General features: G+C 41.7%; 1 protein-coding gene across 2 annotated transcripts in view; it reads right to left on the bottom strand.

Moving 5' to 3' along the window:
• The window catches only part of atf6 (activating transcription factor 6), a 516,610-nt gene that overhangs the window by 436,260 nt on the left and 66,444 nt on the right, over positions 1 to 13,906 (bottom strand). For both annotated transcript variants that reach the window (XM_068037874.1, XM_068037875.1), the window contains exon 7: positions 10,409 to 10,635. In XM_068037874.1, the coding sequence (XP_067893975.1) occupies positions 10,409 to 10,635 (227 nt within the window). The remainder of the gene's footprint in view (positions 1 to 10,408; positions 10,636 to 13,906) is intronic.

The following is a 13,906-nucleotide window of genomic DNA, read 5'->3' as shown; positions in this document are numbered from 1 at the left end:
GTCTTTGACCTGGGTGTTGTGTAAATGTCTACCATGCCTTACTGCTTAGCTTAGCTCACACATTTTCCAGGCCCAAAGCCAACTACATCATTGCTCCTATATGTTTAATATCACATAAGGAGAGAGAATTGAGAGACACCCAAGGAGGGTTATTTTTGTCCTTAATCATCAAGAGTGCTCTTTTCATGTTGGCAAGCTTTCAATTTGTTGAGATGGCTGGGGTGGCAGTGGAGAGCTGACTTGATGAGAAAAAAAACTAGACCTCACCTTATGATATCATGCACAAGGTTTTCCAATATCACCTCCCCTTGTGCGAAAGCAATGCTCACTTACTTCACAACAAAACACCATCATTTGGTCCTGCAGGCATGGGTAATTTCTGCATCCCCTCCCCTCTATAAAGCACAGGATTGAAAAATAAAAAAAGCACACAGCAAACAATTTTGGAGAGAGAACAAATCACCCTCGCTCTCCCCTTCCATCCACCAGTCATCAAGATGCATCAGTGAAAAGATGGCAGGTGCGGGAAATAAAATTCTGCACTGCAAACTCAGCTCTGACAGCATCAACACATCGAGGCTGCAGACACCACTTCAAGAGCTGTGGGAACGGAAAAGCCTATAGGGCTCACCAAGACAGCTTCTATCCGACCATGGACTTGACCTTATCCCTGTAATCTCCTGCAGAAACTCTGGCTAATATTGCTCCTTACCCCCAAGGTAATAAGTAAATGTCCACACTGAAGAAATTTGCAGACCCAGTGGGAAAAATTACAAAATAAAAGTCTTAAAAGTTTAAAATTCCAAGTGTAGGAGCAAAGTTTTGAATAATGTCATGTTGGAAAATGACTATTGAAGCTTTGTTTCCAATACAAATTGTAACTGCTGCTTATCTCTCTCTTTCTTCTCTTCAGTTAAGAAACTGAACAAGAATGTATGCACTAGAATGTTATCAAAGTGCTGAGTTAATAGGCCATTTAACCCAACATTTTCACATGGAAATATTTGCTTGATGGAAAAGCACAAAAGCAACTTTGTGTGCGTCTTCATTCAGAGGAAAATGATTCAACTGAACTGAGCAGAAACAATCACAAAATTTAGTTTCTAATACAAGGCTGAGGCCATTCAGTCTACACATATTGTATATATTATCTCATTATTTGACAACAATTTTTTTTTTTAAGCATCTAGACCTGTCACTCAAAGAACAATGACACAAGTGAACTCTTGTTTAAGTTCTGCATCTATTGCACTTCCAATTATTTTCCTATCACACCTCTGAAGCTACCAAAAAAAAATCCTAATTTGCATCAATTAAAATCTATTTTCTTGATTGCATTTCCGGTTGCTGATTTGACAATACGCTCCACACTTTGTCTCTTGCCTTTGGTTCCCATGTGCAGCCAGCACATCATTCTTTCCTTAACCACTGTCTGTTTTTAAACTCTGCTTTGAAATCAGGAGTGACTGTCGACACAATGAACTGGACAGGAGAATAATGTTCACAAACTGAGGGAAACATTAGTATAATAGAACCTAAGTCACCAGCAATCGCCACAGCTAAATGTCCAAACTGTTAACGGTTCAGATTCTCTGAGACCAGATGTCCAACAATTACTGAAGTAGTGTATACAGCTGCACATTCGTTAACAAAATTATCAGCCTTGGCTCAAAGAAAAAGACCGACTTGTAATTATGACCTCATTGTCCCAAAGTACTTTACAGCCAATGAAGTAGTTTTCAAGTATAGTCACTGTTGTAATGCGGGAAATACAGCAGCCAATTTGCACACAGCAAACCCCCACAAACAGCAATGTGACAATGACTAGATAATCTGTTTTTGAGAAATAAATATTGGCCAGGACACTCGGGATAACTCACCTATTATTCTTCAAATCATGCTTTGGTATCTTTTAAGTGCACCTGAGAACAGAGGGGGCCTCAGTCTAACATCTCATTGAAAAGAAGGCACCCCTGGCAGTGCACCACTCCCTCAGTTCTGCAATGGAGTGTCAGCCTAGATTTTTCTGCTTAAGTCTCTGCACTGGGACGAGAACCCACAAACTTCTGACTCAGAGGCCAGAGATCTACCCACTGAGCTATGGCCAACTGAAGAGTGCTTACAACTCTTGCCTCTGACTCAGAGGATAATTGAATCAAGTCCTACTCCAGAGACCAGAGGACATAATCTAGACTGACACAGTACTGCACTTCAAGGGAGCAGTCTTGCAGGTGACAGGTTAAACTGAGGACCCATCTCCCCTTTCAGGCAGATGTAAAAGATGCTTTTAATCACCCAGTTGAACTCAGTTGTTTTGGGGTTTTATTTCACTGCAAAGCAACAGCAAATGGAATACAAACAAAAGTTATAACTGGTTTACAAAGTTCAAGCCGAGAAGCTGAGACAATGCTTCTGACATGTTACCATTTTCAATATCCTACAAGTAGGTTTTTTAAACTCAATGCCATGGTTTCAATACTTAAATTTCAGCCGTCGTGTTTGAAAATATTGTTCCAATAGTTGAAACCTGACAGTTCAGGAAGGAAAATAAGTAGCCATCGATGCTCCATTACCAAGGGTCACGTGTTTTGAAACATGATGTTCTGAATGGAAATTCAGACCAGCTCCGTAACGGTTGTAATCACTAGTTGCTGCGACTACACCTCCCTAATTGTTTTTTAAACCTTAAGCCAAGCAAATGAGATTAAAATCGTCCAAAAAAAAAGTGACAGCTATTTCACATAAAACATACAGGAGGCATGAGAGAAGTTTCCATGTTGAAATAATGCAATGAAAGAAACTATATAACCAAGGGCGGCGCAGTGGTTAGCACCACAGCCTCACAGCTCCAGGGACCTGGGTTCGATTCTGGGTTCTCCCTGTGACCGCGTGGGTTTTCGCCGGGTGCTCCGGTTTCCTCCCACAACCAAAGACTTGCAGGTTGATAGGTAAATTGGCCATTGTAAATTGCCCCTAGTGTAGGTAGGTGGTAGGGAATATGGGATTACTGTAGGATTAGTATAATGGGTGGTTGTTGGTCAGCACAGACTCAGTGGGCCGAAGGGCCTGTTTCAGTGCTGTAACTCTAATTAAAAATTTTAAAAAATAACTACTTCATAACAATAAACAGAGAATTTACAGAACCAAAAGAAAAATCCAATTTTATCCACTTGGTCAGCCCCAGAGTTCAAAAATCAGAACACACAGTTCACTACTTCTATCCCTCGGTCAATATTCTTCACCCAACACCTTTTCGACTCCTTCCTAAGAAGAATGATGTTAGCAGCCTTCAATGTTTCAATCACATCCTTATCAACCCTTACAAGTGCCCTTAAGATGTCCTCCTTTCATGGAAAATCAATTATCATTTCCAGGCCAGCAAAATCTTCTGCAGCACACGTACAAAGAAACGATTCAGGATATGCACTACTTTCCACTCGATACTGCAACCACAGCAGTGTGCTTCAGAGGTACTACTTCACTGGCAATCTCTCACTTGTGGGGTAAATTCTGCACCCAAGTTTACAACTGAACATTTACTTTAACGTTAAATGTCAGCACTGCCTTTTCACACCTGGAATGGTCATATACTTGCATGATTGGGAGAGCACAATAATTTCCCAATTGAAGTTTCAAAACTCTTGGGCAATTTATCATGAATAGAAACAGTTATTCTCCACATCAGATCACAAATGTCAGGGAAAGACAACAACGCCCCCAATTTCCACATACAGTTTCAATGAGGTTAAATGCGGTTTTCTTCACTTTTACAGGAAGAGTGCCAATATCTAACTGCAGCTGGTCACACACAGCACTTCCCATCCAGATGTTCAGTTTATAAAGGCTGCCTTTTAACAAAAACAATCCAATAGCAAAAGCCTGCAGTCCAATTATTGACAGCAGGACTGCTGAGACCAGAGAATGGAGAGCGATGTGGAGTTAAAATCTCGGTAAAATCACCATACTTAAACATTGAGTGGGGCATTAAAACAGAAAGTGCTGGAAATACTCAGCGGGTCTGGCAGCATCTGGGGAGTGAGAAGCAGAGTTAACGTTTCAGGTCCGAGACCTTTCATCAGAACTAGCAAAGGTGAGAAATGGAATAGGTTTTAAGCAAGTAAAGCGGAGGTGGGGAGCAGAGAACAAAAGGGAAGGTGTGATAGGACAGACAGCAGGAGAGATTAAATGACAAAGATGGCACGGGACCAAGGCTGAGCAAGTGCTAGTGGTGCGGTGAGAGACAAAGCATTAGTCCAGAATGTTAATGACAGAATAATGAACAGCTCTGTCCAAAAGCACAAACATGAAAAACCATGTTTAAGGCAGGCACATGGTTAATAAAATAAAATAATAAAGAGGCCAGTCATACTCAGAAATTATTGAACTTAATGTTGAGTCCGCAAGGCTGCAGAGTGCCTAATCGGAAAATGAGGTACTGTTCCTTGAGCTTGCGTGAAAGTTCACTGGAACACTGCAGCAGGCAAAGAGCAGAAATGTGGGAATGGGAGCAGGGTTGTGAATTGAAATGGCAAGCAACCGGAAGCTCGGGGTCATGCTTGTAGACTGAGCGGTGGTGTTCCGCAAAGCGGTCACCCAATCTGCATTTGGTCTCCCCAGTGTAGAGAAGACCGCTTTGTGAGCAGCAAATACAGTATACTAAATTGAAAGAAGTAGAAATAATTCGCTGCTCAACCGGAAGGAGTGTTTGGGGTCTTGGATGGTGAGGAGAGAGAAGGTAAAAGGGCAGGTATTACACCTCCTGCGATTGCATGGGAATGTGCCATGGGAAGAGGACGAGGTGTCAGTGCTAATGGAGAAGTGGACCTGGGTGTCACGGAGGAAATGATCCCTTCGAAATGCTGATGGGGAGGGGAGGGGAACGGAAGATGCATTTGGTGATGGCATCACGCTGGAGGTGGCGACAATGGCGGAGGATGATCCATTGGATATGTAGGCTGGTAGGGTGGAAAGTGAGGACAAGGGGAACCCTGTCACAGTTCTGGGAGGGAGGAGAAGGGGTGAGTGCAGAACTGCGGGAAATGGGTCGGACACGGTTGAGAACCCTGTCAACCACAGTGAGGGAGGGAATCCTTCATTGAGGAAAAAGGAAGACTATCAGAAGTGCTGTTGTGGAAGGTTGCATCAACAGAATAGATGCACGGAGATGGAGAAACTGGAAAAATGGACTGGAGTCCTTACAGGAAGGAGGAAGCGAGGAAATGTAGTTGAGGCAGCCGTGGGAGGTGGTGGGCTTATATTGAATATTAGTGGACAGCCTAACTACAGAGATGGAGACAAAGAAGTCGAGGAAGGGAAGGGAAGTGTCGCAGATGGACCATGTAAAGGTGAAAGAAGGGTGGAAATCGGAAGCAAAGTTGAAGAAGTTTTCCAGTTTAGGGCGAGAGCAGGAAACGGCACTGATACAGTCATCAATGTACCGGAAAAAGAGGTGTGGGAGGGGGCCTGCGTAGGACTGGAACAAGGAATGTTCGACATATCCCACAAAAAGACAGGCATAACTAGGACCCATGTGGGTATCCATAGCAACACCTTTTATTTGAAGGAAGTGAGTGGAGTTGAAGGAGAAGTTGTTCAATGTGAGAACATGTTCAGCCACGTGGAGGAGGGTGGTGTGGATAGTGACTGGTTGGATCTCTGTTCTCTTGTCCTCACTTTCAATCCACCAGCCTACACATCCAAAGGATCATCCTCCGCCATTTCTGCCACTTCCTGTGTGATGCCAACAAACACATCTACCCCTCCCCTGTCAGTATTACAAAGGGATCGTTCCTTCCACGACACCCTGGTTCACTCTTCCATTACCACCAACACCTCATCCACTTCCCACGGTACCTTCCCATGCAATCGCAAGAGGTGTAATACCAACCCTTTTACCTCCACTCTCCAAGGTCCCAAACACTCCTTTCAGGTGAAGCAATGATTTACTTGTATTTCTTTCAATTTAGTAAGACCGTATTCGCAGCTCACAATGCGGTCTCCTCTACATTGGGGGTTCAAACACAGATAGGGTGACTGCTTTGCGGAACACCTTCCGCTCAGTCCGCAGGCACGAGCCCGAGCTTCCTGTTGCTTGCCATTTTAATTCAGCACCCTGCTCCCATCCCACATTTTTGTTCTTTGCCTGCTGCAGTGTTCCAGTGAGCATCAACGCAAGCTTGAGGAACAGTACCTCATTTTCCGATTAGGCACTCTACAACCTTCTGGACTCAACATTGAATTCAATAATTTCAGAGCATGACTGGCCCTTTATTATTATTTTATTACCATGTGCCTGCCTTAAACTTGGTTTTTCATGTTTGTGCTTTTGGACAGAGCTGTTCATTATTCTGTCATTAACACTATCTCTGGACTAATGTTCTGTCTCTCACCACATCAGTAGCACTTGCTCTGCCTTTGTCCCATGACATCTGTCATTCAATCTTTCCTGCCCTCTGTGCTATCACACACCTTCCCTTTTGTTCTCTTCCCCCCACCCCCTCAACCCCCACTTCATTTGCTTAAAACCTAGTCCATTTCTAACCTTTGCCAGTTCTGATGAAAGGTCACAGCCCTGAAATGATAACTCTGCTTCTCTCTCCACAGATGCTGCCAGAGCTGTTGAGTATTTCCAGCACTTTGTTTTTATTTTAGATTTCCAGCATCTGCAGTATTTTGCTTTTATTTTAACTCGGGCATGCTTTCCTTTATTTCAAATGATTGACAACCAATTTGACAAAGTGAAATAAAATCTATGTAACAAACTAGTTTAAATTCAAATATAAAGGCAAAAAAGTTGGTGTTTCAGGTGCAATTCATCAAAAACTCAACCAACCAATGGACCTGCTGAATTAGAGACAAGCTAAGTACAGTTCAGAAGACATCATGTTTAAACTATAACTGTACCCTTCTCTGGTCAGATGTCTTGAGTTGTGATACTGAGACATAACAAAGTGGTTGAACAAAGTGCAGAGGACAGTGATTTCTAGTGTCAGGGAACTAAGCTATAAGAAAAAGGTTGGAGAAACAAAAGCCTCAAAAGCCACAATTTAAGTTCTTGAGGTGGTAAATATGATAGAAAAGGTAAATCCAAAAGATGATTTCAAACTCAATTTTGAAAAAAGACAAGGGTCCACAAGTTCAAAACTAGTGAAAAACAATATTAGGACTGATGTGAACAAATGGTTGTTTAAACAAAAGGCAATAAATCTGAGCAAAGTTAAACTTATGGAATAAAAGTTGCAACACAGATAAGAAATTGGCTGAGTGACAGGAAACAGAGTAATGGGTCATGGATGCTTTTCGGATTGGAGGAAGGTTTGTAATGGAGCTCCCCAGTATTAGATCCTTGCTTTTCCTGATATATATTAATGACCTAGATCTTGGTGAAGAGGGCACAATTTCAAAGTTTTCAGATGATACGAAACTTGGAAGCATTGTGAACTGTGAGGAGGATAGTGTAGAACTTCAAAAGGACATAGACACAGGTTGGTGGAATGGGCAGACAAGTGGCAGATGAAATTTAACGCAGAGAAGTGTGAAGTGATTCATTTTGGTAGGAAGAACACGAAGAGACAATATAAAATGAAAGGTACAATTCTAAAGGGGGTTCAGGAGCAGAGGGACCTGGGTGGATATGTGCATAAATCATTGAAGGTGGCAGGACAGCGTGAGAGAGTAGTTAATAAAGCAGACAGTATCCTGGGCTTTATTCATAGGGGCACAGAGAACAAAAGCAAGCAAGTTATGTTAAACTTGTATAGAACACTGCTTCGGCCTCAAATGTGCGCAGTTCTGGGCGCCAGACTTTAGGAAAGATGTGAAGACATGAGAGAGAGTACAGAAAAGATTCAGGCGAATGGTTCCAGGGATGAAGAACTTCAGTTGCATATATAGATGGGAAAAGTATAGACTGTCAACCTTCTCTTCTCCAAGGAAGAGATTTAATAGAGGTATTCAAAATCATGAGGGGTCTTGACAGAGTAAATAGGGAAAAACTGTTCCCATTGGTGGAAGGATTCAAGAACAAGAGGGCACAGAGTTAAGATAATTGGCAAAAGAAGCAATGCGAAATGAGGAAAAACTTTTTCACGCAGCTTGTGGTTAGGATCTGTAATGCACTACCTAATGCACTTCAAGAGGGAAGTGGATTGTTATCTGAAAAGAAAGAATGTCCAGGGTTACGCAGAGAAGGCTGGGGAGTAGCACTAGGTAAATTGCTCCTTCGGTGAGCAGTGCAGACATGAGGGGCCAAATGGTCTCCTTCTGTGCTCTAACAATTCTGTGACTTTGTGGAATAAACTTCTACGTACATTTGTGGAAGCAAAAACTTTGGAATCATTTCAGACAATGCTCCATGTTATGAGGAGGAGACTGGAAATATTTTCTGGGTAGATAAATAGCCAAAAACTTGTCCTCATCCATTTCTCACATATTATTAAGGGCAACATTGGCTACATAAGCCTCTCTCTTTCTGGGTACATTTACACTACAAGCTTAGCAGCATCAAGAGTGGTTTAGACTGCACATTAACATTAAAGTTGTGCAGTGCAAATTGAACATTAAAGCCCAATGAACTTCATCACACAGGCCTATGATTAGATTAGATTAGATTAGAGATACAGCACTGAAACAGGCCCTTCGGCCCACCGAGTCTGTGCCGAACATCAACCACCCATTTATACTAATCCTACACTAATTCTATATTCCCACCAAACATCCCCACCTGTTCCTATATTTCCCTACCACCTACCTATACTAGTGACAATTTATAATGGCCAATTTACCTATCAACCTGCAAGTCTTTTGGCTTGTGGGAGGAAACCGGAGCACCCGGCGAAAACCCACGCGGTCACAGGGAGAACTTGCAAACTCCACACAGGCAGTACCCAGAATTGAACCCGGGTCGCTAGAGCCGTGAGGCTGCAGTGCTAACCACTGCGCCACTGTGCCGCCCAATTCTGGATTCAAGTTGCATTTACACGATAACTACAAAGGGAAGTTGCTTCACATCAACACTACAGATGATGTATCAATTCACCAGCTGACACTGCATTTTTTGTTCCAAATTGCATAATCATTTTTTTATTTCTATCAGTTTCCATTAACTCAGTACTTAGGGATACTAAGTGAAAAAAACATCTAAATCAGGAACTTAAAACTTCCAGAACACAAATCTAACAAAAAATGCATTAAAAACACAATTGTATTGCCTGTGGGAACATCATGTGTCACTAATGAGTGTGGCACAGCTAATTTAAATCACTAGAGTGAGGTTCATGGTTAAAAGCTATCCTTGGACCTGCAATTTACTTCCTCCAATTTCATTCCTGTTCCTCTCATTTCCTTCACTTCCATTTGTCCTCGATTTTGCAACAGTTTCTCCCCACATCCCTCACATTCTCGCAGACATTGATCCCTCAACTCACTCTTCCCCCTCCTCTATCTTTGCCTCCCAAAATCCTTTCTATTGTGATTTTCCTCCCTTTCGCCTCCTCATCTGTTTTTGCCAAGTGTAATAAACTAGATTCCAGCAACCTCCAAGCAGCATCATGTCTCATTCCGGATTTCAGCAGTAGGCTAGTTAAAAGGTGAATTACCTTCACTTGGGGAAAATCTATGATTGAAATCTCAGAACTCTCAGCTGGATTAAAAAAAGCTAGAGTTTTGTCAACAATCAGCCATGTCCAAGTTTTGCGTTTTCATAAGGATCAAATCAACATTCCATTAATTTGACATTATCTCAAGCTGCACATCCTAACAGATCTTAGTGTTCTTACTTCGGATTTATTCAGAGAGGCAATAGTGCCAAGAACAGTCCTCTGCAAATTTCCAGGTTCACTAAATTCAAATAGGACAAACCTCAATTAATAAAAAATATTAATGGCAAGATAAGTTGAACTGCCTGGCCAGACTGCAATGGTTCACTGGTCCTCAGGCTGCAGCTTGGATGCTGCAGTAGTCAGTTCTCTTCCATCTTCCAGCAGAAATGACGTTTCCACTTGTGGAAGAGACCAAAACTAGGGGTTTTAAGTATGATAGATACTCATAAATCCAACAGAGAATTCAGAAAAAATTTATTTCCCCCGAGATTGGTTAGAATGTGGACCTTGCTACCACAAGGAGTAGTCGAGGCGATTAGCATAGATGCATTTAAGGGAAAGCTAGATAAGCACGTGAGAAAGGAATAGAAGAATATGCTGGTGGGGTGCGATGAAGAGGGATGTGAAGAATCTAGTGAGGAGTACAAATGCCAAAGACCAGTTGGAATGAATGGCCTGTAATAGTTAATCTCATGCTTCACCAATAAATGACAAAAGCTACAGAAACTCAGCTGTTCGGCACATCCTTGAGTGAAGAAAACAAGACTATTAGAAATATGCTTTAAGAACACAAAAAAAGTAAAATTTACATCTGTCTTCTTGTTGCTGACTCCATGGGGTGCAGGTGTTGGAATGACTGTTTTTGCCATTGAAGCTTTTCCATTCATCGTGCTCCTGTTTGCAGGTGTCAGTACTCTCACCGGTTCTGTGCTGATGTGGCTGGCTCCACCAGCGATGTTTATAACAGGGTGGGAAGCAGGAAGACCTTGGGGCTGAAGCTGTACCACTGCGGGCTGAGGGATCACAATAGGCTGACCTAAGGCAGGGAACAAACCAGACAAGCATCACTGAACAAGCACAATTTTGTGACACAGCAACTCAACCATTACTTTACATGTTTCTATGAATGGTCGAATTAACCTGAACCAATTTATATTTACACTAATCTAAAATTAACTAATTAGCCAAGTCCATCACAACTTTTATTAAAAAAACTGATCCAATAAGATAATCTGATTGATAAGCATATCACAGATCAAGTCTATGCATTTAAGATTGCAGGCAATGGCTGAATTAATGTATCCAAAAAGCCCCTGCTGAACTCTCAATCCAAAATAAAAAACAGGAGCTTCAAACCAACATACAAAGGCTTATTTACATCATATGGATATGTTGCGGCACAGTGGCGCAGTGGTTAGCACTGCAGCCTCACAGCTCCAGCGACCCGGGTTCAATTCTGGGTACTGCCTGTGTGGAGTTTGCAAGTTCTCCCTGTGTCTGCGTGGGTTTCCTCCGGGCGCTCCGGTTTCCTCCCACAGCCAAAAGACTTGCAGGTTGATGGGTAAATTGGCCATTATAAATTGCCCCCAGTATTGGTAGGTGGTAGGGAAATATAGGGACAGGTAAGGATGTGGTAGGAATATGGGATTAGTGTAGGATTAGTATAAATGGGTGGTTAATGGTCGGCACAGACTCGGTGGGCCGAAGGGCCTGTTTCAGTGCTGTATCTCTAAATCATAAAGAGGATTAAAAATCAAATCATGTTGCTTAATGTTTTGTGCATGACCTCTGTGATTGTATTGATCAAAACTACTAAAAGGCTCTACATCAACCTTAGGGCAAAAAATCCCTCGATTCTGAATAACTGGCTGCACAATACAGAACGCATGAAGCTGAAAACTGCGGTTCTTGATTACTTTTTTTTAAAAATACAATTCTGGGTCAGTCACTAATATTGGAGAGCTTCAAATTTCCCAGCAAACAAGCTGCACATTTTCTGGGACAGTAGCATTTATATTAACAATGTTTTGAAGAGAATCAAGTATTCAAGCATTTAGCTCATCCACAGCACATTTGTTCCAGAATGGAAATTATACATCGAATTTTTAAAAAATCAGTTTAACAAATCATCTTTCTGCTTAGCAAATTCACTCTACTGCAAGTGCAGGCACAGCCTTTAACAAGCTTGATGTGGTGAAAGTGTTGTAAATGTTTATGTTCCAGATAAATCCTTCCTATCTAAGACAGCCCGATTGATAGCCAATCTGATATTACCACTGAACTATTTCTTCAGAAGAACGTCTTTTTATGGCAGTTATTGCATCAATTTTGAGCTCAATTAATTTGCTTTCAGGTTCAAGGTCCCACTCTGACGTGACGTGATGTTTCTCATTCAAGAGATTTGCACCAGATCTCTCACTGATATAATTTGACCTAGAGTTCCTGCTTTTCTTTCATCCAATTCTTGTAGGGGGTGGGGGGCAGCTGTGATCCGCATAACTGAAAATCTTTAGTTGCTCACTTTTGCATATATTGCCAAATTTAGCTATTCAACCCAACATGTACAATGAGGCCGCATAGCTTAAAGAGAAGGATGGATTTCAACTGCTTCTACATTGGCGTTTGTTTATGGGGATAAACTCAAAAATGAATCGTAAAGCAGGGCAGTAATCTTTTCACTTCAAAACTCGTGAAAATTTCTTGGTTTTTTTGCATTTTCAAGTGGCCATGGGCCTTTGTCGCCAAGTATTAGATTTGACCATGGGTATAAAGATTTTAACAATGATAAGGTCTCTGCTAGTGAATCAAATACAGCAGACTGTACCTGGCCGATGTGAAAAAGGTTAAAAATCCCAGCAATTTTAAGAGGTTAGACATGCAGCAGTCAACATATTAATTGAAAAAGAACAAGCTAACTTTACACTTGATTTCTTCCCCCTCTCCACCAACTCAAGCATCAAGGAGTGGGCCTCTTCACTCACTACAAATTCATGCATTGGATTGACAATTGACAGCTTAAGCTTATCCCCATAAACAAACACAATATTGAGTGTTGCAGAAGTGATGTCTTTTAACCAAAAAAGCTAACTGCAAAAGCCTTTAAAGAGGGATCTTTTTCAATTAATATATTGACTGCTGCATGTCTAACCTCTTAAAATTGTTAGGTTTTCAATCAGCAACCATTTCCAGTTCAACTTTCAGTGCACACTTGGATTCACCTTTTGGTGCACAGATTGAAAACTGCTCCTTTACGTACCCACGCGCATATTGCCCCCCCCACCCTCCCTCCAACCAATTTCCAAAGACTTGGAGGGCGACGAGCCATTTCTTCCTTATCCTGCCAGGCCATGCCTTTGGACAATTAGGAATTCACCCAAACCCACAAGATTAAGTCCATTTGTTCCAGAGGCTTGACATGTAAATTTATACTTTCCAACTCACTTTTGAAGATGTATAAATATGCAATGAAGCCTTATATACGAACACTTGTTTGACTTCTATTCCTGGAAGCTGGTGAATCTGAAGAAACGTTCTGCCTTTACACCACTGATTGTATTCTTATTCCAGAGCAGAATACAGGCCCTCAGAGGTCTACAATTTTGCCACTTGGTTAAAAGCACAATGTAATAGGTTAAAGGGAGAAGGCTGGCTCATGTTCAACAGGCTCCCTGAATCCAGACTAAATGAGCACTAAAAGCAGCTTCAGAAATCATTCCGAGCAAACATGCAGAGCATATATTCTCATCCACATTGTCAAAAATCATGAATCAAACTCTTTTTGAATTGGCCGCATGACCTTGTGTTACAAGCCAGCAAGAGTCACAGGATAGTCATCAGACTCAGAATCCTGGTCAATCTTCACAATCCTAAATCAGGGATGCCAATGTTAATTGCCACAACCCTCTGGGTGAGATTCACAGAACAGCATAAATTGGGTATACAACTTATATCCCTACTGGTCTGTACTGCTCAGTCTTAACCAGCGTGCCTTAACCAGCTGAGACTTTTTTTCCTTGTTATCTCTGGAATAAAGTTCAAGTGTGCCTATAGGAAGCAGGTCCTCATCCAAATACAATCAGAAAATATATGTATAGAAGGAGCCCCTTGAGCCTGTTCTGCTATTCAATTCGATCATGGCTAATCTGCGACCTAACTCCACATATCCACCTTGGTCCATATTTCAACTACCTTCGGTTAACAAAAATCTATCACTCTCAGATTTAAAATAATTGATCTAGAGACAATTGCCGTTTGTGGAAGATTGTTCCAAACTTACACCACCCTTTGTGTAGAAGTGTAGAACTTAA

This window comes from Heterodontus francisci, chromosome 8, assembly GCF_036365525.1.
Source record: "Heterodontus francisci isolate sHetFra1 chromosome 8, sHetFra1.hap1, whole genome shotgun sequence".
Lineage (NCBI taxonomy): Eukaryota > Metazoa > Chordata > Chondrichthyes > Heterodontiformes > Heterodontidae > Heterodontus > Heterodontus francisci.
This window is presented reverse-complemented; position numbering and strand designations above follow the sequence as displayed.